A 23,490-nucleotide genomic window follows, 5' to 3' on the forward strand; every position below is an offset into this window, starting at 1 on the left:
CTTGTTTCTAATTATTGTATGTGGTTTGGTTGTCGTGATTGTAGAGCTGTTGGGGCCCTTTTTGGGGGTTGGTTTTATGCTGGCCTGGTCTAGATGTAAATGACTAGCGTCGAGTGCATAATGCGTCGGTTGTAGTAGGTAATGAGCTAGGAAGTAGTTGCTGACATGAGAAGCATTGCGTGATTTACGAATCTGCATAGGTGAATGAGTGACGGAATCTACCAGGTTGAATGATTAATAAGGGTTTCTCGAGCGTGAACGTGTGCATGGTAGCTATGTTTCAAAGACCACCATTACCTGGCCTCCAGATCAAGTGACCACCTTGATAACCCGACGAGAAAGTACCTGGGCGATCTTCTCCCGTCGAGCATTCATCTGTGCCAACTTGTCCCGTAGGATCTTCCCGCTCGCAGTCCGAGGGATATCACTGACAAATACCACGCCTCCATCTAGAGCCTTGTAGCCTGCTAACTGGGATTTTGCAAATTGGTAGACTTCATCTGCGGTCAGATTGGCCTTGAAAGCTGATGATTTCACCACAAAGGCTCGGGGCAGTTCGGTGCTCTTGTCACTGGATTGGACTCCGAGGACGGCGGCATCGGATATTCCTGGGTGCTTGGAAAGGATAGCTTCTATTTCGGCGGGGGCTACTTGGTTCCTGAATTCCACTGTTAGAAGAGCGGTAGTAAAAAGGTGGTCAAAGTACTACTTGCCCTTGTACTTTGATAATTTCCTTGACTCTGCCAAACAGGTAGTAGTACTCGTTTTGTCGGTAGGCCACGTCCCCTGTTCGAAACCATCCATCTGCGTCGACTCCGTCATCTCGTCCCTTATAGTTCAAAAATAATCCCGTACCTCGTACGTATAGCTCACCGGGACAGTTGTCGCTAGTTATTATCATGCCTTCGTCGTCGATGAGTCTTGCCTCGTTTATCCCGACAAGCTTTCCGATACTTCCTTTATCGACGCGCTCTCCATACCTGCATACAAATACTGGGCCGGTCTCTGTCATACCCCAGCTTTGCGCCGCAGTAGCTTGTTTGTGTAGCAGTTCTTGAAATTTTTGTAATGATCCCGTGTCGATGGGCGCGCCTGAGACGCCTACCATACGCAGAGATGAAAGGAGCTCCGCCACAGGCCGAGAGGACTGAAGTGAGAGGTGAACTATTGCTGGCACAATAAATACGTCTGTTATTCTGTTGCTGTGAACAGCGTCGAGGAAGTGATTCAGTTCGAACTTTTGCAGGAAGTACGCTGGCTCTCCTTGACGGATGGGAAATGCGTGCCACAGTGCCCCGAAGCGATGGTAGACTGGAACAGTGACCAGTCTTCTGATAGCGTATGGAACCTCATATTGCTTGTTAAGATGCTGGGAGACAACGGCCTGGTGCGAGATAATGGCGGCTTTGGGAAGCCCACTGGTGCCACTGGTGCAATACATAGCGGCTGGAGTGGTTTTGGCCAGGGATTCGTCATCGAACTTGATCCAATCCTCGTCGCCGCAGGCGAGAAGGTCGTATAATGTGATGGTTTCAGCATTTTGGCGATGATGACTGAGGTTTGACTCTAGAAAGCTAGTGATAGTCAATTCTTCAAACAGGCAGATTTGCTCCGGACCGAGGCCTTTGCTGGTTGCAACACTCAAGACAGCATGAAGCGTCTGGTTCGTCGTAATGATTAACCTTGGCCTCCCCAGCTCAAGAACATTGGCTAGTTCATGAGGTGGGCTATCGGGGCTGGCACCCATGTAAACGCCCCCGGCTCCTATTATGCCGAAGAAGAGAGCTGAGTGAACATACTAAGGACTGTTTATTAGATCCAGTCATTGGGAACTAGACGTTGCCTGTGGGTTTAGCCTACGCTATTGCCCAGATGAACCAACACACACTCTCCTTGCTTAATATACCGCCTGAGTCCTGCGATCAAAGCCCGCACTATTCGACGTAACTGATTGGCATTTAGACTGCGCGATGGATTTCTTGCATCAATATAGAGTGGCTGGCTCTCGTCATAGTCAACCGAGTGATCAAAGGCAAAGGACAACACGTCCTTGTGCACAGTTGGAAGGTTCATCATAATGGAAGCAGAGACAGGCTGAGGAGTAACAGAATGGCAATTATCTGTCTGAGGTAAGATCGTTTTGTCTCATTTTCGGGATGGCGCCTGAACCACGAGCAGACACGAAGCCCGTATTCAGCTACTTCGGCACAAATTGCATCAGTCTGAAAGGGAACATGCAAGATGGGGTCAGTTCCGGCTGACGAATTGGAGCACGTATCATGCTGCAGTAATTTTCCCGTACTACTTCACCAGGAAGTGTGCTGTAAGCATGATCAAATCACCAGACTAGGCGGGCTTGAACGCCTGTCAGAATTTAGCTACCCAGATGGGGGTTGAATTTTCCAGGTCCTATAATTGGGTACAGCGAAATCGGAAGAGGGTTAAGTTTGCTCCATATGATTAGTCGCATGGTAAGCGCTTGGACATAATTGCCTTGTTTGCTGTGACGGTGATCTAATCTGAATCCGATGTAGATGGGTGATGCAGCTTGCTTATCTAGCGGCGGAGGGACCCCGAATTCTGACGAGTTCCATAAGCGAGGCACATTCCTGTCCCCATGAGACAAGTTACTTGTTTTTCCAAAACACACGAAAATATCTATCGTTTGGTGATAGGAAGTAACCGAAGTATTAAAAACAGAATCCTCTTCGCATTATGGGCTTGCGTGCTTGATGTGAAGGAAATACCCGTGCTCTGAAGGGTCCGAGACATGCATATGTCGGGGTAGTTCTAGGCGACGCCGATGACGGCGATGAACCAACCGAAGGGCAGAAGAGGTACCAAGCCTAGACTGGTCTTACCTCCGACTGGCCGCGATTCTGCAACTGCAGCACGAGCATCGATCCGTCCAATAGAAATCCCAAGCCACACTCAGTGAATGCCTTTGTCTCGAGCCGGCCGGGAGGAAGTGCTGATTGCAGCGCCCTGCCCTTGTTCGCTTCATCACGCTCAATGGCTGGACATATGACATCCTGCAGGCGGTTCACTGGTGCATTGCCAGTTCTCTAAGGTTTATCGACTAAGAGATGAGCATGGCAGTCAAGGAGGAGCCCTGCATGCCGAGTGACAGGTCCAGATTTGCATACCCTAACCCCACCTGCACTATCACAACAAGAACGTCAATTAGTTAGGAGGCATCTGCCCTGTCTGCATGGGGAAGTGTACCAATAACTGCACCATTCTGACATTAGCGCTGCTACTTCTCCAAATTGCACTTGCCTAGAAGTAAGACGACCTAAGCCACGGTGCTAATCCAAGGTTGATTGGTTACAAGCAGGCCACGGGAACCCAAATGACATGGGAGAAAATTGAAGTGTATAAGAAGGAAAGGAAACCTGCATTCCGCTTCGGTCATCTGACCCGGTGGTTTTTCCTTTCTGGACCACCAGCAATCGATTGATTATTCGCTTCTCACTATTTCCCTCGCTCGGCTTCATGTCGGTCCCTGAACCCATCGCAATTATCGGGACAGGTTGCAGATTCCCAGGCTCAGCATCCTCCCCGTCTAGGCTCTGGGACCTTCTGCTTCATCCGCGCAATGTAGCTTCTAAGACACCCAAGGACCGGTTCAACCATGATGCCTTTTACCACTCTGATAAACATCATGGTACAGGAAACTCTCCTGAATCCTATTTTCTTACCGAGGACCCCCGCGCATTCGACGCGCCCTTTTTCAATGTCTCTCCTGTTGAAGCAGAGTCGATGGACCCTCAGCAACGTTTACTACTAGAGGTCGTCTACGAGTCTCTGGAAACAGCAGGCTTAACACTAGAAGCCCTTCGAGGTTCTGACACGGGAGTCTTTTGTGGCCTTATGAGTACGGACTACGCCAGTCTGATTAGCCGTGACTGGGATGAGGTTCCCATGTATACCCCATCCGGAACGGCAGCATCTATGCTTTCCAATCGTATTTCCTACTTTTTTGACTGGCATGGGCCATCAATGACGATAGACACCGCATGCTCTTCAAGCTTGGTAGCCCTTCACCAGGGTGTAAGTGCTCTGCGAAACCAGGACTGTCACATAGCCCTGGTGGCGGCTAGCAACCTCATTTTTAGCCCCCGCGAGTATATTGCTGCTTCCCGGATGCACTTACTCTCCCCCTCCGGACGGTGTCGGATGTGGGATGAAAGCGCGGATGGTTATGCACGGGGTGAGGGTATTGCTTCCGTGGTCTTGAAACGCCTCGGCGATGCTATTGCGGACGGGGATCCCATCGAATGTATCATCCGCGCCACAGGGATCAATGCCGATGGACGCAGTATGGGAATTACCATGCCATCTAGCATTGCCCAATTACAGCTTATACGCTCAACATATGCCAGCGTCGGGCTGAATCCCGCAGACCATCTCGAAGACCGGTGCCAATTTTTTGAAGCCCATGGCACAGGCACGCAGGCTGGAGATCCTCAAGAAGCCACTGCCATATATAATGCATTCTATGGGGATTCAACCTTGCCTGAGAAGTCAATCAAAGAGCCCTTGTACGTGGGTTCAATAAAGACCCTCATTGGCCATACAGAAGGTGTAGCAGGGCTAGCGGGAGTTATAAAGGCCTCTTTATGCGTCCAGAAAGGCATTATACCCTCGAACATGCTATTGGAGCGCATCAATCCAGTTATTGCACCTCTGACTTCTCGACTTCGCATACCAACCGAGCCATTGTCGTGGCCCAGCCTTGCCCCAGGTGTTCCTCGCCGGGTTTCGGTTAACTCATTTGGTTTCGGTGGAAGTAATGCACATGCGATCATTGAAAGCTATAGTCCAACGAAATTGACGCTAGAGCATTTCTTGTGCCCACGGCTACTTCCATTTACTTTCTCTGCATGCACAGCGAAAATCCTGATAGAGGTTCTAGAATGCTATGACCAATTTCTCCAAGAGCACCCCGCCGTCGACTTGATAACCCTAGCCGAGTCTCTTCTAAAACGACGATCAGCATTTAGTCACCGTGTTTTTATCACAGCAGCTTCAATTGAAGGCCTTCAACTTGAGATCAAGATAGAGCTTGAGAAGCGAAGGTCAGCAGCAGTTCCAAGTATTATGTCCCGGCCCAGCCATACACCAAAACGAGTACTGGGTATCTTTACTGGACAAGGCGCGCAGTATCCGCAAATGTGTTGGGACTTGATTTCAGCCAGTCCACAAGCCATGATCTGGATGACAGAACTGCAAGAGTCGTTGAACAGTCTTCCATTGGAGTACCGTCCAGACTTTTCATTGGTTCAGGAGCTCTCGGCTCCCGAGTCATCTTCAAGAATCCACGAAGCAGTTGTGTCACAGCCCCTGCGCACAGCTGTGCAGATAATACAAGTAAACTTTTTACGGGCTCTGGGGGTTCATTTTTCCACTGTCGTGGGACACTCGTCGGGTGAGATTGCAGCGGCTTATGCTGCAGACGCCATTAGCGCAGCAGATGCTATCAGAGTTGCATACCTGCGAGGTTTCGTAGCTGAACAGGCCGTCGCAAATGGCCAGCCTGGAGCTATGCTGGTCAGTGGGATTCCCTGGGAAGACGCGCAGGCACTTTGCTCTGAAGGTGGCTTCAGCGAAACAGTCAAAGTTGCTGCAAGTAACTCTCCGGTAAGTGTCACGTTTTCTGGGGATACACAAGCGATACAGGAACTCGAATGGATGTTAGAAAGCCTAGATCTCGCGGTGCATCGCCTGAATGTGGACATCGCCTATCATTCGCACCATATGATACCATGCGCTGCACCGTATCTGCGCGCTCTCGAGGCCTGTGGAATTCAGGCAAATCCTACGACAACGACATGGTTTTCTAGCGTACACAAGGAAACAAGGCTAGACACTGAAGACATTACTCCTCAATACTGGTGCCAGAACATGCTTCGTCCCGTGCTTTTCTCTCAGGCAGTAGCGGCCGCTTTTGCAGAGAATCCCAAATTTGATTTATTGATCGAGGTTGGGCCACGTCCCACACTCAGAGGACCAGTCTTGCAAACAATATCTGAAATGGCAGATGTAGAGCCAGAGACAACCTACCTTGGTTTGGCTGAGCGTGATGCCAACAGTATGGAGGTATTTGCTCGCGCTATTGGCTCACTCTGGACACATCTGGGAACAAATATAGACATCCAACGTTATCTGTCACTGTTCGATAAGTCATATGGAAACCGTTTCGTGAAATGCCTACCCACATATCCCTTCGACAAAACACGAGCTTATTGGACGCTGTCTCGCCATACTAAAGCGCGCCTACATCACTCTGATCTCCCAAACCCTCTTTTGGGGACTCTCAGCCCTGAATCAGGCGAAGACGAATGGCGCTGGCGCAACTACTTAAGCCGGACAGAACTCGGATGGCTTAATGACCATCAGGTTCAATCTCAGACCGTGTTCCCTGCGGCCGGATACATATCAATGGCATTGGAAGCAGCTGCAAAAGCCGCACGTGGCCAACCTCTGCGGTTGGTGGAATTCGATGATGTGCGCATCCACTGTGCTGTTCCTATTCCTGACGATCCACAAGGTGTGGAGATAATCTCGAAATTAGGCGTTACGAAATCAGAAAGCAATGTCATCATTGCAGCCTTCCAGTGCTACGCTAGTATTGCTGGGAAACTCAGGACATGCGCCTCTGGAGAACTGACTGTGTCGTTAGGGGAACAAGATGCTATGTCTTTGCCCCCTAGATCGTCTATATCAGCTGTTTCTCAGTCAATGGACATAACTGAATTCTACGCATCTCTGAAAAGTCTTGGTCTCGGTTACAACGGTCCCTTCCAAGGGCTGAAGGCTCTCACTAGACAAGCGAGTGGGTCGACGGGCATAGTTTCAGGGACCGAGCTGGGCTCGTCTTTGCTGATACATCCAGCTATCATTGACTCCAGCTTGCAGGCCTTGTTAGCGGCGAGGAACATCGATGAAGTCCACACACTGCATGTCCCTGTGTCCATTGAGCACATCGCAATTAACCCGCAGTTGTGCAAACCCAGCTCAGTGGAGGCCATGACTGAGCTTGCTGTTGAAGCTTTCCTCGACAGTGGCAGCCCAGATGGCATGACAGGGGATATCAATGTATTTGACCCTGACGGCCACGGGGTCTACCAAATTGAGGGCTTCCATGTGGCTCCGATTTCAACTCCCGAGGATCGTGGCATCTTTTCCAAGATTGTCTGGGGCCCGTTGCTGCCACAAGCTGTTTGCAAAAGCGTATATCAGGATTGTCAAAAAACAGAAGAGATTCAGTGGGTGGAACGCTGCGCTCTTTTGTATATTAGAGATGCACGGAGGCAGCTTTCCGCAGAGGAATGCAAAAACCTTGACCAACACCGGTCTAGCGTCTTGCAGTGGATGGATCAGGTTCTCTGTACAACACACGACGGCTCCCATCCGATATGTCGTCCAGATTGGCTAGACGGCACCCTGGAAGATGCTCTCGACAAAGCTACGAATACGGCACGCATAGGTAGCGATCCCTGGGATCAGCTTCGGATAGCAGGTGATAATTTGTCAATATTCCTCAGAGGGAGAAGCGAAATGATCGAGCTTCCTTGTCAGAAAGGCAAGTTGGACGGGATTTATAAGGATCTTTTTGAAAACAACCGCAGCCATTCGCAGTTTGCAGTGCTCGTTAGCCAGATCGCTTTCCGCTACCCTCATATGAAAATACTCGAGCTTAATGCAGGAAGGGGTCTGGCCACGGAATCAATTCTGAGGGAAATAAAACGATCATATCAATCTTATACCTTCACTAATAATTCTCCGACATCCTTTGCGGAGGTACGAGAAAGACTTGCTCGAAACAAAGATCGGATTGTCTACCAGGTGCTTGATATCTTGTCAGATCCCGTCCAGCAAGGCTTCAGCGAGCACTCATATGACCTTATTGTCGCAGCTGATATGATTTGGTGTGCTGAAAGTCTGATGCAGACTTTGACAACTGTTCGGCGCCTGCTCAAACCCGGTGGGTATTTGGTCGTTCGCACCAGCACCAGTACGAGCATCACCCACCTCGGGCTGATAGTTAGCTCATTTGAAAAGTGGTGGTCCGATGAGAACGGCAGCCCTCAAATCCCGATTATTAGCCTCCACCAATGGAATCTGCTGCTTAAGAAGACTGGTTTTGGTGCACTTGAAGCAGTATCATCTGCAGGCCAATTTGGCTACAAGTCGACCTTCGTCGCGCAGGCAGTCGATGATCGTATTCGGCTACTTCAAAGGCCTTGCGATTTCAAGGTAACACAGTCAGATAACCTACTCATCATCGGCGGAGCGACAGGAGCAACATCTGCTATGATATCTGCTTTAGAAGCTTTGCTCAGACCGTGCTTCCGTCAGTTAGTTCTTGTACAGATTCTCGATGTACTAGACCTGGATGACATATATGGCTGGTGTGTATTGAATCTGACCGATTTAGACTCGCCTTGCTACGAGAATATCACAGCACAGTGTCTCAGCGGCCTCAAGATGGTTATGAACAGCGCCAGCAGGCTTCTTTGGGTGACGAGTGGCCCAGAAAGCAAGCAGCCCTACTTGAGCATGAGCAAGGCTACTGTTCACTGCCTCGCCTATGAGAATCCCCAGTCCATCTTTCAGTACCTGAATATACCTAACCATCAAGAGGTCACCGCGCCTACTCTTGCCAATATTTTCATGCAGTTGGTCCATACACCTAAGGACAATAATGATGGCCTGGATGTCTGCCTGAATAGTACAGAATTCGAGCTACGGCTATCAAATGGGGTGCTGCATATTCCGCGAATCCAGTTTGACGACACCAGGAATCAACGATATCTTGCAAGCCATCGCACGGTCAATGGCTTGGTTGACCTGCAAGATTCCACGGTACAGATTGTTGCCCCGTCTGCCAGGCGCAGTGAGTTCATCTTACGCAAAAGCCTGGAATTTGGACAGCAAGAAGAAGCTTACAATACTGCAACCCATCGTCGGCTTATTGTACGTTTTTCGACAATAACTGCCTATAAGGTGGAAGGCGCTGGCTTTCTGCATTTAGTCATCGGTCGAGATGGAAATGATAATACACGTTGGCTGGCACTATCAGAGCAACATGCATCAGCTATTGTGGCACCACTCGGGTGGTGCTGGCGGCTCCCAGACAGCGTTCCCGAGGGCCTAGAAGCTACTGTCTTGATGCGAACAGCTGCTGCCCTGCTGGCCACTTATATCGTCGACAAAGGGCTTCCCGACACAATGATCATGATCTATAAGGCCGAAACTTTATGCAAGGTTGTGTGTGATGCTGTCTCAGCCTTTGCTCTTGCACGAAATGTTCGGGTATTGTTTGTGACCAATGTCCAAGCCGCAGTGCCAAAGACTGGTGTGCTGCATATTCACGAGAGAAGCTCTTCTCGTACTTTATATCGCCTTTTGCCGAAAGACATTTCTGTCATTGTCGGCTGTACTCAAGGTGCGAGCAGTGTCTATGATCGAATCATATCTCTCCTGCCCGAGGATGTTGTGCAAGTTGATATCTCGAGTTTGAGCAAAACGTCGTCAAAATCATTGCGGCCTGCTAGTCCGATCACCGTTGGGCAAACATTCCTCGCAGCCTGTGGGTTTGCGCTACAAACGGCTACCTTGCAGGAAGAATTTCCGCTTGTCTCTGTTCAAAACTTGCAGGGTGCTTCACCGGGAATGAATCAGTTGGAGATCGTGGATTGGACCCAGCCAGGCCAAGTCCATATTCAAATTCAAACAGCAAGCTCCATGATTACACTATCCCCACAAAAGACATACTTGCTTGTCGGGATGACTGGTGATCTTGGAAGATCCGTCTGCCAGTGGATGGTCAGTAAAGGAGCCCGAACTGTGGTCCTTGGCAGCCGTTCCCCAAATGTTGATGCGCAGTGGATTTTGGAGATGGAAAGACTGGGTGCTCGAGTTGTTCCAATGGCAATGTAAGTGTCTATCCTGACAGTATGTCGAGGCTATTTTGATAATCTGTAACAGTGATGTCACCAACCGAGAATCTGTGTGCCGTGTCTATGCTTCTATACGTGAATCACTACCTCCGATTGGGGGAGTAGCCAACGGAGCGATGGTGCTCAAGGACTGCCTCTTTGCTCAAACGACGCTAGAGAATATACAGAGCGTCATGGCCCCAAAAGTTCAAGGCAGTATTATCCTGAGCGAGATTTTCGGTGACCTGGACCTAGAATTCTTTATTCTATTTGGATCAGCTGCTGGGCCGCTGGGTAATGTTGGCCAGACAGCATATTCAGCCGCCACAGAATTCATGTCAGCGCTTATCAAACAGCGGCACGAACAAGGCCTAGTCGGCAGCATTATTCATCCAGGCTTGATTAAAGGGGTAGGGTATTTTGCAAGAGCAGACAGTGCAGTTCAGAACATGATCGAGCGGAACACTGGTGCTTCAAACTTCAGTGAGCAAGACCTGCATGAGCTCTTCGCAGAGGGTGTCCTTGCAGGACACCCGGGCTCTAGCAATGATCCTGAAGTAATTGCTGGCTACCAGGTAATAAACGCTGAAGAGAACTCGAACGCGTTATGGTTGCGAAATCCGAAGGCGTGGCATCTCATTAGCCATGCGGCTAACCCGACCACATCTGCATCCGGTACTAACGAGAATGTTCCGATAAGGAAGCAACTCGAGCTGGCAAAGAGCACTGGCAAAGCCACGGATATAATAACTGAAGGGTTTATCAAGGAAGTGCGCTCCAGGCTGCAACTATCCGCCGAGGAATCGCTCACTGGAGCATCTACATTGACCGAGATGGGGGTAGACTCTCTGGTGGCTATCGAGCTGCGGCATTGGTTCGTTAGGGAGCTGTCTGTTGACCTTCCTGTGCTGCAGATTATCGGTGGTTCTTCTATCCAAGAGCTGGCTGGAACCGCTGCATCAAAGCTTTCAAAGGGATCCATGCCAGATACTCAGACGGAAGTAGTTCCAACGAGCGGTACTGATGCTTGACGCCTGTGTGATACTCGCTGCGCAGTCCACCGCAAATGGTCACCCTACTTATATCTCTCAGCAGTTCACAAGTAGATGAAATTTATCTGTATGTAGTAGTCGCTTTAGCTACAGGGGTAATTCAACAACACACATGTCTCAGGTTTGTATAGAAACTGATGTCATCCAAGGGTCTCTATGCACTAGACCGAATAAGGAAACATACTGTCCCCGTCAATGGCGCTAAACCTCATCCAGCAAGCTCGTTATCTGGCGCATCGCATCGCCTCCCATCATCTTCTTCCTGTACAATCATCCATCTCACTCTTGACTCAATCAAACCGACACAAACATGGCATCCGAACCCAAGACCTACGTGTCTGGGGGACGCGTTCTAGCAAGGTAAATCTCCATCCATCCATGATGACCCCTCACCGTCTACGAAAGCCATGGCTGACAGTTCTATCCTCCGTCCAGTCCCCCCATCACAGTCCGAATCATCCGCTTCATCGAGAACATCTACCTCTTCCTCGGATTGTATATCGTCAGCCTATTCTCGGTATGCACTACACCTACACCCATTTTTCCAACTAGGAGACCCACCCAGCCGAACCCTATACTAACGGTACATGTCATGATCTAGCTGGACCCTTACACCGCAGCCCAAAACTCCCGATTCAACGTTACTCAGTCAGGAAAGACTCCCAATACTCGTGCTCGCTGGGGCAGTGGAGGTGGAGGTGGAGGCGGATCCTGGGGACCGGGCGGCGGCGGCGGTGGTGGTGGTGGACCGAGGATCGGTCGGGTAGATGATATTCGTGGCCCGGAGTGTAAGAGCTGTGGTTGATTTGGAGATGTACGTTTGAAGGGGGGTTTGGAAAATGAGATATGGTGGGATTGAAGGGATGGGAGTTTTGATAGGGCGCTCTTTATTGATTATACTATGGATTGGAACAATGGAATGGAGTTGTTGTGATTGGGTTCTTCTGTGGTGGATGGGATGTGTAGGGAGTTGGTATGGCTTGTAGAAGAGTCCCATATGATGCTTTGTGTAGTTGTAATTCGTGATAGTTTTAAGCCCGATCCAGTGGTGATCAACAACGCCGTTGATTCCCATGGGTAATTTCATGGGGAAAATGCTAATGCCCCGCAAAAGAGGGGCCGGTGCCGGGAAATCATCTGAGCTTCAGTACCTTCCAGACCCAACTAGTTCTTTAATCTATTTCCTCGGTTACATCAAGTTCGTTGCATCCTGCTTGCTGTGGTTCTTCATACAATTTTAAATATATCGATAAGGCCACAAGCGTCAGGTCCATTATCACACTATGACTACACCAGAAACCGACGCCGAATGGGCGACGCTGATCTCCGGCATCCAACAATCCCTCCCTACGACCTTCCCATCATATGACATTTCATCTGAGATCAATCGTACCATAGACCACACTCAGCTAGCCTTGACAGCAACGGAGCAACAGATCGACGACCTCTGTCAGGAAGCCATCCGGCACCAATTCGCGACGGTCTGCGTCCGACTGAACCATGTGTCTCGAGCAGTCCAGAACTTGAAAGAGCATCCGGCTGTCGGCGTAGCCTGTGTTGTTGGATTCCACGAGGGAACTTACAAGACGGACGAAAAGACAGCTGAAGCGAAGGAGGCAGTAAATCTGGGAGCGTCTGAGCTCGACATGGTGCTCAACTACCCTCTTCTGCAAGAGGGGAAGTACCAGGATGTATATACGGACGTGCTGGAAGTGCGCAAAGCAGCCCCAGCACCCGTTGGGCTCAAAGTCATCTTGGAGACGTCTCAGTTGACTCGCGAGCAGATCATAGCGGGCTCGGTGCTGGCGTGTGTAGCTGGAGCGGACTATATCAAGACTAGTACTGGGTTTAATGGGCCCGGGGCAAACTTGGAGAACGTTGCTGTTATGCGAGAGACGGCCAATCTGGTTGGGAAGGGCACCAAAGTCAAGGCCAGTGGGGGAGTACGGTCAGCAGAGGACTGCCGCAAGATGTTGCAAGCAGGAGCGGCGCGTATTGGGAGCAGTTCGGGGGTGAAGATTATGCAGGAGGAGAAGACGGGAATTGCTAGTAGTGGTAGTGGTAGTGGTTACTGAACGGAAAATGTATCCGAGTTTCTGGATAGATTCCTGGAGAGTGCTTTTCTTAAGGAGCATCTATACTTTGGATTGAGCAATAACTATGGAGTAATCTCGTGAGGATGTTGACTTAACGTTGGTGGAGACGGTGGAGCTCAACGTCATCGTCAGGGAGTGTGATCGGTCAACCAAAGCCTTCGAACTAGTCCACTATGTGTTGTTTGGGCCATCCCCTGCTCCACGAAAGGATCTTTTGTCTCGTCAAATGAAGAAGCGTTCGTCCCTGAAAGTCTCTTTTCCGTCCTCCACTTCCCCTTCACATCCTTCTTCATCGCTCTCTGCTTCCTCCTGCTGCCCTGCGATGCGCCGTCCCAACTATAAGGTATGTCAATGACAGCTTACACTCCTTGTAATAACAGTGTCTGACTAGAGAATGCTTTGTCCATGTAGAGACGCAAGACTACCCACGAAGATAGTCCTCCGTCGCACCAAAATGGCGCAACCAATTCCCTGTTCACCGAAAAGCCCTCAGCTGTCTTCCACCCCAAGGGTGGCCGATCGCATACTCTCAGCGTTGCCATTCCGGGCAGCATCATAGCCAAGTAATCCCCCCTCGACCAGTGCTGCTTAAGGGCTGCTGATGTAGTCAACCACTAACATCTGCTGTACAGCGCTCATTCTGTCGAGCAAAAGACCCTCCTAGCCGGTGTGATCGCGCGCGCCCTCGCCGTCTTCTGCGTCGACGAAGTCGTGGTCTTTGACGATGATGAATATGGTGCATACTATGACTTTCAAGAGCATAAAGATCACTATAACTCACCCATTGCCAAAACTAGAAACCAAATGGATGGCGGTGCATCCTCTCCCAAAGCCTATACCGCGAATTCGGACCCTTCACACTACCTGACTCATATTCTGTCGTACCTCGAGACTCCACCATACTTGCGCAAACACCTCTTTCCTATCCATCCCAATCTTCGCACAGCTGGGTTGCTACCCAGCTTGGATATGCCTCACCACTTACGTGCCAATGAGTGGTGCGACTTCCGTGAAGGCATTGTCGTTTCTAGTGCTGATCGATATTCAGCGCGAAACAGACATTGGGCCAGCAAGATCAACCAGATGGGCAATGATCATCATTTCCACCATCGTAACAGCTCTACTAACAATGGCCCTGCCACAATTGTGGACACGGGTCTCTCACAGAAAATAATTCTTCCAAACACCTACCTTCCAGAACATGCCCGAGTGACCGTCCGATTTCCCCAGCATGGATTCCCGTATGCAGAACCCGTACACCCATCCACTCCTCGTGCTGAGGCGGGGTATTACTGGGGCTACTATGTGCGACGATGTCGGTCTCTCTCCTCTGTTTTCACGGAGTGTCCTTATGACGGTGGCTATGACCTATCCTTCGGCACGTCCGAGCGTGGCATGCCTATCTCCACAGTGCTAGAAGAGAAGCCCCAACAAGTACACGATCGCTACGAGCAAGACCACCCCCCTGATCGCGAACAGCGTTCTCCAGACTTTCAGCATATCCTCATTGTTTTTGGTGGTGTTGCTGGGATCGAGGCAGCTGTTCGGAACGATTCCCAACTCCGCGACATGGCCATCCGCCCATCAGATGCCGACAAACTCTTCGACTACTGGGTAAACTTCCTACCCGGACAGGGAAGCAGAACCATTCGCACAGAGGAAGCCGTTTGGATGGGGCTGACTAGTCTCCACGGCCTGTTTGATGGCACCCACCGACTAAGAAAGACATACAGATACCATCACGACGGCTAATATTTCCAGCTCCCATGATAGGCGCTCAATCCAGGTGAGAGATCAAATTCCTTACCTTGCGTCTATCTGTCTTTTTATTTCCCTACCCATCAGTCCAGTGTCCAACTGCCGCCGCCACCACCACCGTCTGGACCAGGCGTGCTGGATTCCGCACATACAACCCTAACCCACCTGCCACGACAACACCCATGGCAAATTCCCAACGCAAAAACCCTCCCATATCTGCCAAGCCAGAAAAAACCTGTACACAGTAACCTTATCAGCCAACAAATAACGAACTTTTTTCCCCTCAGAATTCCTAGCACTTATGAACATGAAGTAGCCCAGACACCTCAAACCCCCATGGAATGGAGCAAAGCAAATAATATCCTTATTTTCGTATTACATACTTTCCCACAAATAAACACTACTATCACGTAGTTTCCATAAATTAAATTAATTTAATTTAGATATCATGCGCGGAATGTAACCACATACGTTGTACAACGTCAAATGAATTTGAAATGTTCCCCAGCCCGCATGATGCATTACGGACGATGGTGTGTGTCTCCACACCATGCATACCAGAGGCCTGCGAGTCCACATTCCTCCGTTTCGACCATTTGACAGCCACTTTCGTTTCATCCGCGGGTTGGGGGCGCACATATTGTGTGTGTTTCATCGGGTGATTCTTGGTTCAGGGTGTTTTGTGGCTGCAGCCTGGGGGTTTGGGGGAGGCGGGTTATTATGTAGGGTATTTAAGCCATCTATGTATGGACTACTCCGTAGTCTGTAGAGAGCTGGAAGAATAACTATTATAGGTTCAAGGTGGTAGTGTTGGTGAAACTTTTATCTATTACCCATTTGTCTATATACAATACAAGACTCCGTGTGTCTATCAATCCCAAGCAGAGTACTTTGTAGGAAAGACATGCATCATGTGATTTGTCATTTCATTGAGACTTTTTGTGTTCTGACCTTTGCGCCTGTCGAATGATGTACTGTAAGAAAGGGGAAATGCGGGTCCGATAGTGATTGATCATGCAATTAAAATTGTAAAGTAGTAATGGATAGAGAAAAAGAGTCTACTCATCACTGCTTTGATCATCCGTATCGCTCGTCATGACGGTATCCTCGGCGTCCATCTTCCGGAGAACAACATCTCCCTTCTTGCCCTTCTTTTCGGCTGCGAACCAGGCCTCCCGACGGCGGGTCTCCCGCTCTTCTTTCCGCGCCTGTCGGAGGATCTTCTCCCGCTGCGCCTGTTCTTGTTTCTCGTGAAGCTCGTTGATATAATCGTGCAGGTTGGCGAGATCAGAACGAAGCTTAGTTACTTCGTCTGTTGTGGATTGGCGGGCGGTCTCGTTCACAGAAGATTTCTTCTTCAGCGTGGCGAGTTCTGCCTCCAGTTGGGATATTTGGGAATCCTTCGCCGCTAGGTCTTCGTCGCTAATGCCCTGTGCTATCGAGGAGACGGGAGCTCCGTTGCTAGTGGGCTGGCTGAAGGCAGCGAGTTCGGCGAGGCCTTCTTCGAGAATGGATTCAGGGAAGTACGCGTGGGAGAAGGCTTCGGTGAATTGGTCGGGCTTAGCAGAGTCGGGCTTGGATGAGATGGAGGGGAGGAGGTGCGTGCTGAAGGTGTAATCGGCAGGAACGGCGCCAGCTGCTTGAGAGGTTTCGGACAGGGAAGAGTCGTAGCGGGGCTTGACGATGGTGTGTGCTACCCGCTTAAGGTCGAGGGAAGGATGAGGGAGACCGTTAGGAGGAAGCATAAACAGGTTGGTGACAGGATGTGTGTAGTCTGCCACGGTCGAGGCGTACTTCTTCCTTCCAACTGTCCATGAGAGAACCTTGCCATTCTGGTGGCCAGAGAGCAATGTCATTCCATCGTAGCAGAGGGTGAGCGCATGCGCCGCGCCGCAATCAGCCGATGGCGGTGCCCAACGATCTTCTGCGGGAGGTTGCGAGGGAGTAGACTGAAGGGAGGGATCGTGGAGAGGGTTCTGGATGGACTGGTTCTTGTAGAAGTCGATCGACTGGATACTGCCATCCTCGTATCCGACATAGAAAGCCCGGTCGGCCGGGTCAAGTGCCAGCGACTTCGCATTCGAAGGCAAGAGGAAGGTGCGCAAGAGACGGCCGGTGTGATAATCCCAGGCAATGGCTGTGCTATCATCTGCAGCAGACACGGCAATGTTGTATCGACCGGCGCTGTGACCCACAGCGATGGCGGTGATGGCGGCGCGGTGGTTGGAGAAGGTACGGATGGGAGAGTTCGGAGGCTGACGATCACGGCCGGATGGAGGTTTCGTGAAGGATAAGAGATCCACTAACGACCAAACATGAATGCTAGCATCGGACGAACCCGAAAGGATGAAGTTGGAATTGGGATCGACCACGAGTGAGGTCACTGGCCGCAGATGCGACGCTGTCGTAGCCACTTGTCGCCCGGTGCATGTCTAGGAAGCACATGCTGTTAGTATGAAACCATGACGAATAGCTGGCGACGCCATTGGGGCTGTGAACAATCGATTTACCTCCCACAGAATCAAACGGCCCCCTTCGGTTCCCAAGACCAGGACATCGCCATTCTTGCCCCCGGCGACAGCAATGCTGCGGATGCGCTCAGGGAAGGGAACGGTGGCTTCCTGGTTGCCTTTCTCCCTGCTATACACATGCACAATGGCTTTCTCGGACTGCGCAGCGAAAACATGCGACGGACTCACGGCCAGGCAATTGGCCGCCGTTGAGCTCTTCTTGAAGGTGGAGCGCAGGTTCAGCGTGGGCTGGAATTCATGGACGCAAACTCCCACATCGCGGAGGGTCGCAGACGCTGGCGCTTTGCTGGACGCCAGCGTCGATGCGATGAAACATTCAGAAAGCATGAGGAACTGCCACCCCAGAAGGTTCAAATTTGCAGGAGGCAGGGAGAATGCGACGAGCCGTTAATTTTTTGGAGACGCAAAATCCACGAAAATGCAATAAAATAAAATGAGGAAATCGAGGCTCCAATCGATAACCGGGATGTTTGCATGGTTTGCCTGCAAGTGCCCGATAAGGAAGTATTGTGCATCTCTATACGCATGCTTAGATAATCCCGAACAAGACGATCTATAAACCTTCATTAATTAAGCTTCGTCTCCTTCTCTCCCTCAGTTCAGGTTGACGGAGTGATACCCTCGCTGTCCCTGTCTTCAGCTCCCTAGTTCCCCTGCTCTCCTTTGTGACTGATTTACTTATTGAAGCTAACACTATCCCTTGGTTGCCACTAGCAAGCCATCCATTGTTGACCATAGGACTCTCAGCGGAAGCAGATTGACTGAGCCACCATCAAGACCGCATCTAGAGATTGAAATTTGCTTGCCTTCCCGTGGTATTCAAGCCCATCATGATACAACTCAAATCTCCGCGGCCGCAGTCAAGCTGGAATTCCTGCACATGCTGCTTAAATTAAATTTCGCCTATCCCTCAATCAACATGAGCCTATCGCCGGCGCCCACAGCAACCCCATGCAAGGGGTGTCCCTCTAGGGGCTTCTTCTTTGATTGTCCGGCGCAACGCCTCTACTAACTAGAGAGCCTTGAAATCAGACCGGTGACGTCCTCTGAATGCCCTCCCAAGGCTCCTCCCGCATCCCTCCAACTGCATGTCTCATTCCTTTTGCTAATTAACGAGATCCAAGCACCCTGGGAGACGGACCACCCACGTTGTGCTGTCCCTGCAGGTGGCGCGCATTGAGAGTGCTAGCCAATGGCTGTGCACGCTATCTCCGCTCGCCTCTCTCTGGTATGCAAGGACGGTGGGCGTGGTCGCCCTTCACTCTTCGTCTATGTTCCAGAGTGTTAGATGACCCTCTCGAAGGGGGAGAGTACACATGCCCAGTGACTAGTTCCCCCGTCACCGCAAGGCAGTCAAGGGATACCTGGAAACCCATATTGTTATGTAGTATAAGGCCCTGCCGGCCGCTTTCCCGATCAGAATTGATGCTGCTCTTTTTCTCTTCCTTTGCACATTAGTCCCGAGTAACCATAGGAAATCGATTGTCGCCTGATTGCAATTTACCATTTACCGTGCCAGCCATGTCCTCCACTGACTGCCAGTCAGCCAGGGTGTTCCTTAACCCAAATAGGAACTGTCATCAACATACCATGTCTGCGAACCAGGTCCCAGCGTTCGCACCCAGGAGAGTATCATCATATAATTCATTAGCGGAGGAAGCCATGATCCAAGGGAATGGGGTTGCTGCTCCGCGCTATGCGCCCAATGTGCAGCCCTGGAGGAGACAGCAACAGCCCCAGAGCTCCCTTTCTTTCGTTCCCTCGACTTCTCCCCGGATGGACCAAGCCGAATATACTACAGCTCCGCAGCCACGTCGACCGGTGGAGCGTCCGCCGGTGGTGATGTCACCCTTTCGCTCTGTGCGCAGGATGAAACAACCCTTTCAACTGCGCCTACCATCTTCGCCGTCGCTGGAAAGCATCGCATCAGCTGCAAAGGAAGCCAGATCGTCGCGACAATTGTCTGGAGGCCAAACACTGCGAGCCTGGCGCTCGGACCAAAACATCAACGTCACCAGTATAGATTCCTTCGGCCTTCTCCCCAGTCCTCCTCTGTCCGATTCTCTGGGTTCGCAATCATCCCCATCATCCGCCTACTTCTCGTCTAAATACGAATCCGAATCAGACTATGGCCCAGCTACACCAAAAGGTTGCGCCTGTGTGTCTGGAAAAGAAACTTGTGATGATTGTGGTGCTCGAAAGCAGGAGGCTCGCCCAACAACCTCGGCGCACGACGAGACAACCAATGTACATATGGCGCACTCCATATTGGTCAAGCAATGCCGGCCAGCTGATGCGTCGTTGATCGCAACGTCCCCCAATCCAGAATGCATGCCATCGCCCGTCCCCTCTGCAGATTCCGAGACATTTGTGAGGCGAAACTTTTCCGGGTCGTCAATGGGGTCCCAGAGAAGCAGGTCAGGAACCGTATCTAGTGAGGGAAGCTGGGTTCCTAGCAGTCTCTCCTACTGTGGTGAGTGGCTTCAAGGCGCACCTGTGGAAACGCCTGGCTCCCAGGGCGAGAGGACTCGAGAACAGAGTCGAAGGAAATGCCAGATTGTACAGAAGAGCCCACCACGGTTGAGGACATCACCATCTGATAAACACGAAGTAAGTGTTGCATGCTTACACTCTCATACAATGTACTGACGACTTTCCAGATCTGCACCGTTGCGAGGAAAACAAAGCCCAAGCTAGTCGATATCTCCCGGCAGTCATCTCCAGCAATGAGCTATTCGCTTCCAACTCCGCCACAGCCCGTTCCATCTACGCCGGATCTCGGACAACAGGAGGTATCAGCTTTCAGTCCGGACACTCCAATGGAGATGTCTGACAGTGGATATATCACCCATCCCGAATGTCCCTCGCCCGATGACCTCCGGAACGATAAGGATGACGACGATGACTACACTGATGCAGGCTCTATGAGTTCAGAGAGCGTCGGCGAGACCATTGTGTGCAATAAGCCGACGCCGGCGCCGCCTGAGCCGATGTCTCCGCCCAAGTTAGAGCGACCACCCAAATTTAGCACATCACCCCAGGTCCAAGCATCACCTGGGCGCTCCTCGACCATGTCAGAGAAGGAGGAGTTAGAAAAGTGGTGGGATCACGAATGGACTATTGATCAATTGGAACATTCAGTGAAGGACTTCCCACGAAATATGCTTCGCTTAACTTCACCCGTCATCATGTTCATCCGTCACAACAACGAACGGGCACTCCTGAAGCCCTTCCGCGACATCTTCCCAAACGTCGCGGAAAACCTATTAGGCGGCCTATGTGCCGCTTTGATCGCGCGGAACTATGTTGTATCCCTGGCATCGAACAACCGAAGGATCAACAACTTCTCGCATCCCTCCCCCGTGTCCCGGCTTGATACAGTGCCAGAGAAGGTAGCTACCTCGCCGGGGATGCAGTTTAGTCCAGCTACCTCGTCTCGTGTCAAAGAACGTGTCCTAGGGTCCCGGAGCATGGAGCTTCGCAAAGAGCTGGACCGAATAGTGGATAACCTGCTCTTTGCTATATGCGGCAAAGCAGACGAGACGCTCAAGTCGGCCGTATTTGTCCTCGCTCAAGTGCTTGAAACTAAGAACTGAGCAGCCATTCTTTACTTCCCAACATCAGTCTCCTTGGGAGACTGTCAATCACTATAGACACCTTTCCTATCTCTCCTTGTCTATTCTCTCCCACTATTTCCTTCTGTTCTTATATCCCAGTCCTGTCTCTGTGACCATATCTTTCCTTACTAAATTGGCTAGACCAGATTGCATAGAACCCTGTCTTTCGTTTCAGTGTATTCTATGAACTGTCCTTCTCTTACATTTCCTTATCTGTCAAACTACATGCCTGGGGCCTGTTCCCTCTTGTATTTCCTACTGGCGATTGAAGTTTCATGTACTGCGTGCAGTTAGCCACTAGGGCTAATGTATAATAGCTAGTCGTTTCCCACCGAGATCTACATACAATGATATTATCTTTACATTCCAGTCCACCTGTCAATGTCACATATTAAGCAAATGCGGGTTTTCTAACCATGGCCGAAGAAAAGATCACGTGTAGGCATATCTGTATTGACGGAACTACTAGCAGGGATGATAGGCCAAACCTTCCTTCCTCCTTCTGCCTCCGCGCATTTTTTCAATTTCTTTATCCATCCCCCCGCAATTCTGGTTTTCTCCCTTCTTACAAGAAGCCAGTGTAGATGGTTCTTGGCGCACTCGCTTAAGGGAGCCTCCCAGTTGGTCAGATTTCTGTTTGCAGCAGCCCGGCGCAGTAATGAGATTCCATCGATCCCTAAGGCTATCTTTGCGTGCATACACAGGTTACATCATGCGCATAAGTCGTGTAGTTCCATGCTTTAGCTCTCGGAAGGTGCTGCAAAGTTGTCCTTATCCTACAAATTCTACCTTCCTCCCTATCCGCACCGAGCACTGCGCTTTACCACATTCCAGGTTATACACAGCTTTTGGCAGTAGAATGACATCTGTGAAGGACAACGGCACTTCGGATACAATGAAGAATGCTATTGAGTACACGCCTTTCGAGGATGTTGAGAAACTTGAGCGGTACCGGCCAGGCGGTTATCATCCAACAACTATAGGAAAATGGTTGAATGGCCGGTATTGTATCGTGCATAAGCTGGGCTTTGGCGCATACTCAACCATTTGGTTGGCAAGAGATCATAAAACTGAAAAATATGTCGCCGTCAAAATCACCATCGCAGACAGCAATCCAACTAACTCCCAAGAAAGGAATAATCTCCATCGACTTGGTATTGCAGAGTTGAAAGCCTAGACTCATCCCGGCAGCGCAATCATTCCATCTATAACAGATGAATTCACCATTTCTGGGCCTAATGGTGTACATCAATGTTTTGTCACAGCGATTGGAATGATGAACCTAGCTGAGGCCAAAGATGCCTCATCTTTCCGGCTGTTCCAGTTGCCTGTGGCCAGGGCTTTCTCTGCTCAACTAGTCTTGGCAGTGGCATATCTTCATTCTCAGGGCATTGTCCATGCTGGTAAGTACATTTGCTATTCATCGTGATACCTACACTCATGTCATGTCAGATCTTCATCCCGGGAATATCCTGATTCTTCTTCCTGAGAGTATGGATTCGCTCTCACCAGAGCAATTCTACGAAAGGCATGGACAGCCTCACCATGAGCCAGTTACCTGTCTAGATCAGCGTCCACTTCCTGATGGTGTCCCCACACAAGCTGTCGTGCCTGTTTGGCTCGGAAAAGCGAGCGAAGAAGTTTCGCTATCTGAAGCTCAGATAGTTGTCACTGACTTTGGAGAGTCTTTCATGCCAGCCACTACAGCGCGGCATCACTCCAACACGCCGAATATGCTAGTCCCCCCAGAGACTTATTTCGAACCGAAAAAGTCACTTTCTTTCTCTGCTGATATTTGGACGCTTGCGTGCACCATCTGGGAAATAATCGGTCAGCGTCCACTTTTCGAGGGCTTTAATCCGTCAGTCGACTGGGTAGTGAAAGAACATGTTGATACATTTGGCAAATTGCCACTGCCGTGGTGGCAGAAATGGGAATCGCGGTCAAAATGGTTTAATGAGGACGGAACAAGACATGGTATTACAAATTCAAGGCCCTGGGTGCAACGATTCACCCAATCAGTTCAGAAGCCGAGGGAAGAATTCAATATGCAACCGATGGGGGACGCCGAAAGGACTGCATTTCTTACTATGTTGAGAGATATGCTTGCCTTCGAACCGGAAAAGAGACCATCTGCGGGGCAGATCATGGAATATGAATGGCTGCAACAATGGGCTCTTCCGGATTTATCCAGGATGAAACAGAATATGCCATAAGTTCAGCTATATCGTCTGTCTTGTTCAAACATCTAACCGCTTGATAATAATAACTGCAATTCTACTACACCTCACTACGAAACGTTGAACTGTAGTCTTGAGCCATTGACATAAGAATATGATATAATACTAGCACTACCTAGCACTGCTGGTTCTAGAAAGGAATAAAAGAAAGTGTCTACTGCAACTAATGACCGGACTCCAGGACCATCTATATGTCAGCACATCATCGACACCTCAGGCACTAACGCCCGCTGAGTCATGAATCGGGCG

The 23,490-nt window shown here is 50.3% G+C and overlaps 8 protein-coding genes across 8 annotated transcripts; 6 read left to right on the top strand and 2 right to left on the bottom strand.

The window, feature by feature from the left end:
• Positions 1-309: 309 nt before the first annotated feature.
• AtWU_07149 (adenylate-forming enzyme AfeA) lies at positions 310-2,076 on the bottom strand (the record flags this gene model as incomplete). Its single annotated transcript, XM_035502258.1, has 3 exons — positions 310-658; positions 714-1,798; positions 1,861-2,076. The coding sequence occupies 3 exons, from the start codon at positions 2,074-2,076 to the stop codon at positions 310-312; spliced, it is 1,650 nt and encodes a 549-aa protein (XP_035358151.1).
• A 1,419-nt stretch (positions 2,077-3,495) lies between these two features.
• On the top strand, positions 3,496-10,978 carry AtWU_07150 (ketoacyl-synt-domain-containing protein; the record flags this gene model as incomplete). The annotated part of the gene is made up of 2 exons (XM_035502259.1): positions 3,496-9,944; positions 9,997-10,978. The coding sequence occupies 2 exons, from the start codon at positions 3,496-3,498 to the stop codon at positions 10,976-10,978; spliced, it is 7,431 nt and encodes a 2,476-aa protein (XP_035358152.1).
• A 331-nt stretch (positions 10,979-11,309) lies between these two features.
• On the top strand, positions 11,310-11,804 carry AtWU_07151 (uncharacterized protein; the record flags this gene model as incomplete). The annotated part of the gene is made up of 3 exons (XM_035502260.1): positions 11,310-11,359; positions 11,435-11,516; positions 11,601-11,804. The coding sequence occupies 3 exons, from the start codon at positions 11,310-11,312 to the stop codon at positions 11,802-11,804; spliced, it is 336 nt and encodes a 111-aa protein (XP_035358153.1).
• Positions 11,805-12,282: 478 nt separating this feature from the next.
• AtWU_07152 (2-deoxyribose-5-phosphate aldolase) lies at positions 12,283-13,074 on the top strand (the record flags this gene model as incomplete). The annotated part of the gene is made up of 1 exon (XM_035502261.1): positions 12,283-13,074. One exon carries the CDS (start codon positions 12,283-12,285, stop codon positions 13,072-13,074), a length of 792 nt encoding a protein of 263 aa, XP_035358154.1.
• A 343-nt stretch (positions 13,075-13,417) lies between these two features.
• On the top strand, positions 13,418-14,847 carry AtWU_07153 (RNA methyltransferase; the record flags this gene model as incomplete). Its single annotated transcript, XM_035502262.1, has 3 exons — positions 13,418-13,438; positions 13,507-13,658; positions 13,728-14,847. 3 exons carry the CDS (start codon positions 13,418-13,420, stop codon positions 14,845-14,847), a joined length of 1,293 nt encoding a protein of 430 aa, XP_035358155.1.
• Positions 14,848-15,911: 1,064 nt separating this feature from the next.
• AtWU_07154 (putative ribosomal assembly complex component Ipi3) lies at positions 15,912-17,711 on the bottom strand (the record flags this gene model as incomplete). Its single annotated transcript, XM_035502263.1, has 2 exons — positions 15,912-17,285; positions 17,364-17,711. The coding sequence occupies 2 exons, from the start codon at positions 17,709-17,711 to the stop codon at positions 15,912-15,914; spliced, it is 1,722 nt and encodes a 573-aa protein (XP_035358156.1).
• Positions 17,712-18,974: 1,263 nt separating this feature from the next.
• On the top strand, positions 18,975-20,980 carry AtWU_07155 (uncharacterized protein; the record flags this gene model as incomplete). The annotated part of the gene is made up of 2 exons (XM_035502264.1): positions 18,975-19,994; positions 20,045-20,980. 2 exons carry the CDS (start codon positions 18,975-18,977, stop codon positions 20,978-20,980), a joined length of 1,956 nt encoding a protein of 651 aa, XP_035358157.1.
• Positions 20,981-21,896: 916 nt separating this feature from the next.
• Positions 21,897-23,217, top strand: AtWU_07156 (kinase-like protein; the record flags this gene model as incomplete). Its single annotated transcript, XM_035502265.1, has 3 exons — positions 21,897-22,155; positions 22,216-22,404; positions 22,454-23,217. 3 exons carry the CDS (start codon positions 21,897-21,899, stop codon positions 23,215-23,217), a joined length of 1,212 nt encoding a protein of 403 aa, XP_035358158.1.
• Positions 23,218-23,490: the final 273 nt, after the last annotated feature.

Source organism: Aspergillus tubingensis (assembly GCF_013340325.1).
Source record: "Aspergillus tubingensis WU-2223L DNA, scaffold_8, whole genome shotgun sequence".
NCBI lineage: Eukaryota > Fungi > Ascomycota > Eurotiomycetes > Eurotiales > Aspergillaceae > Aspergillus > Aspergillus tubingensis.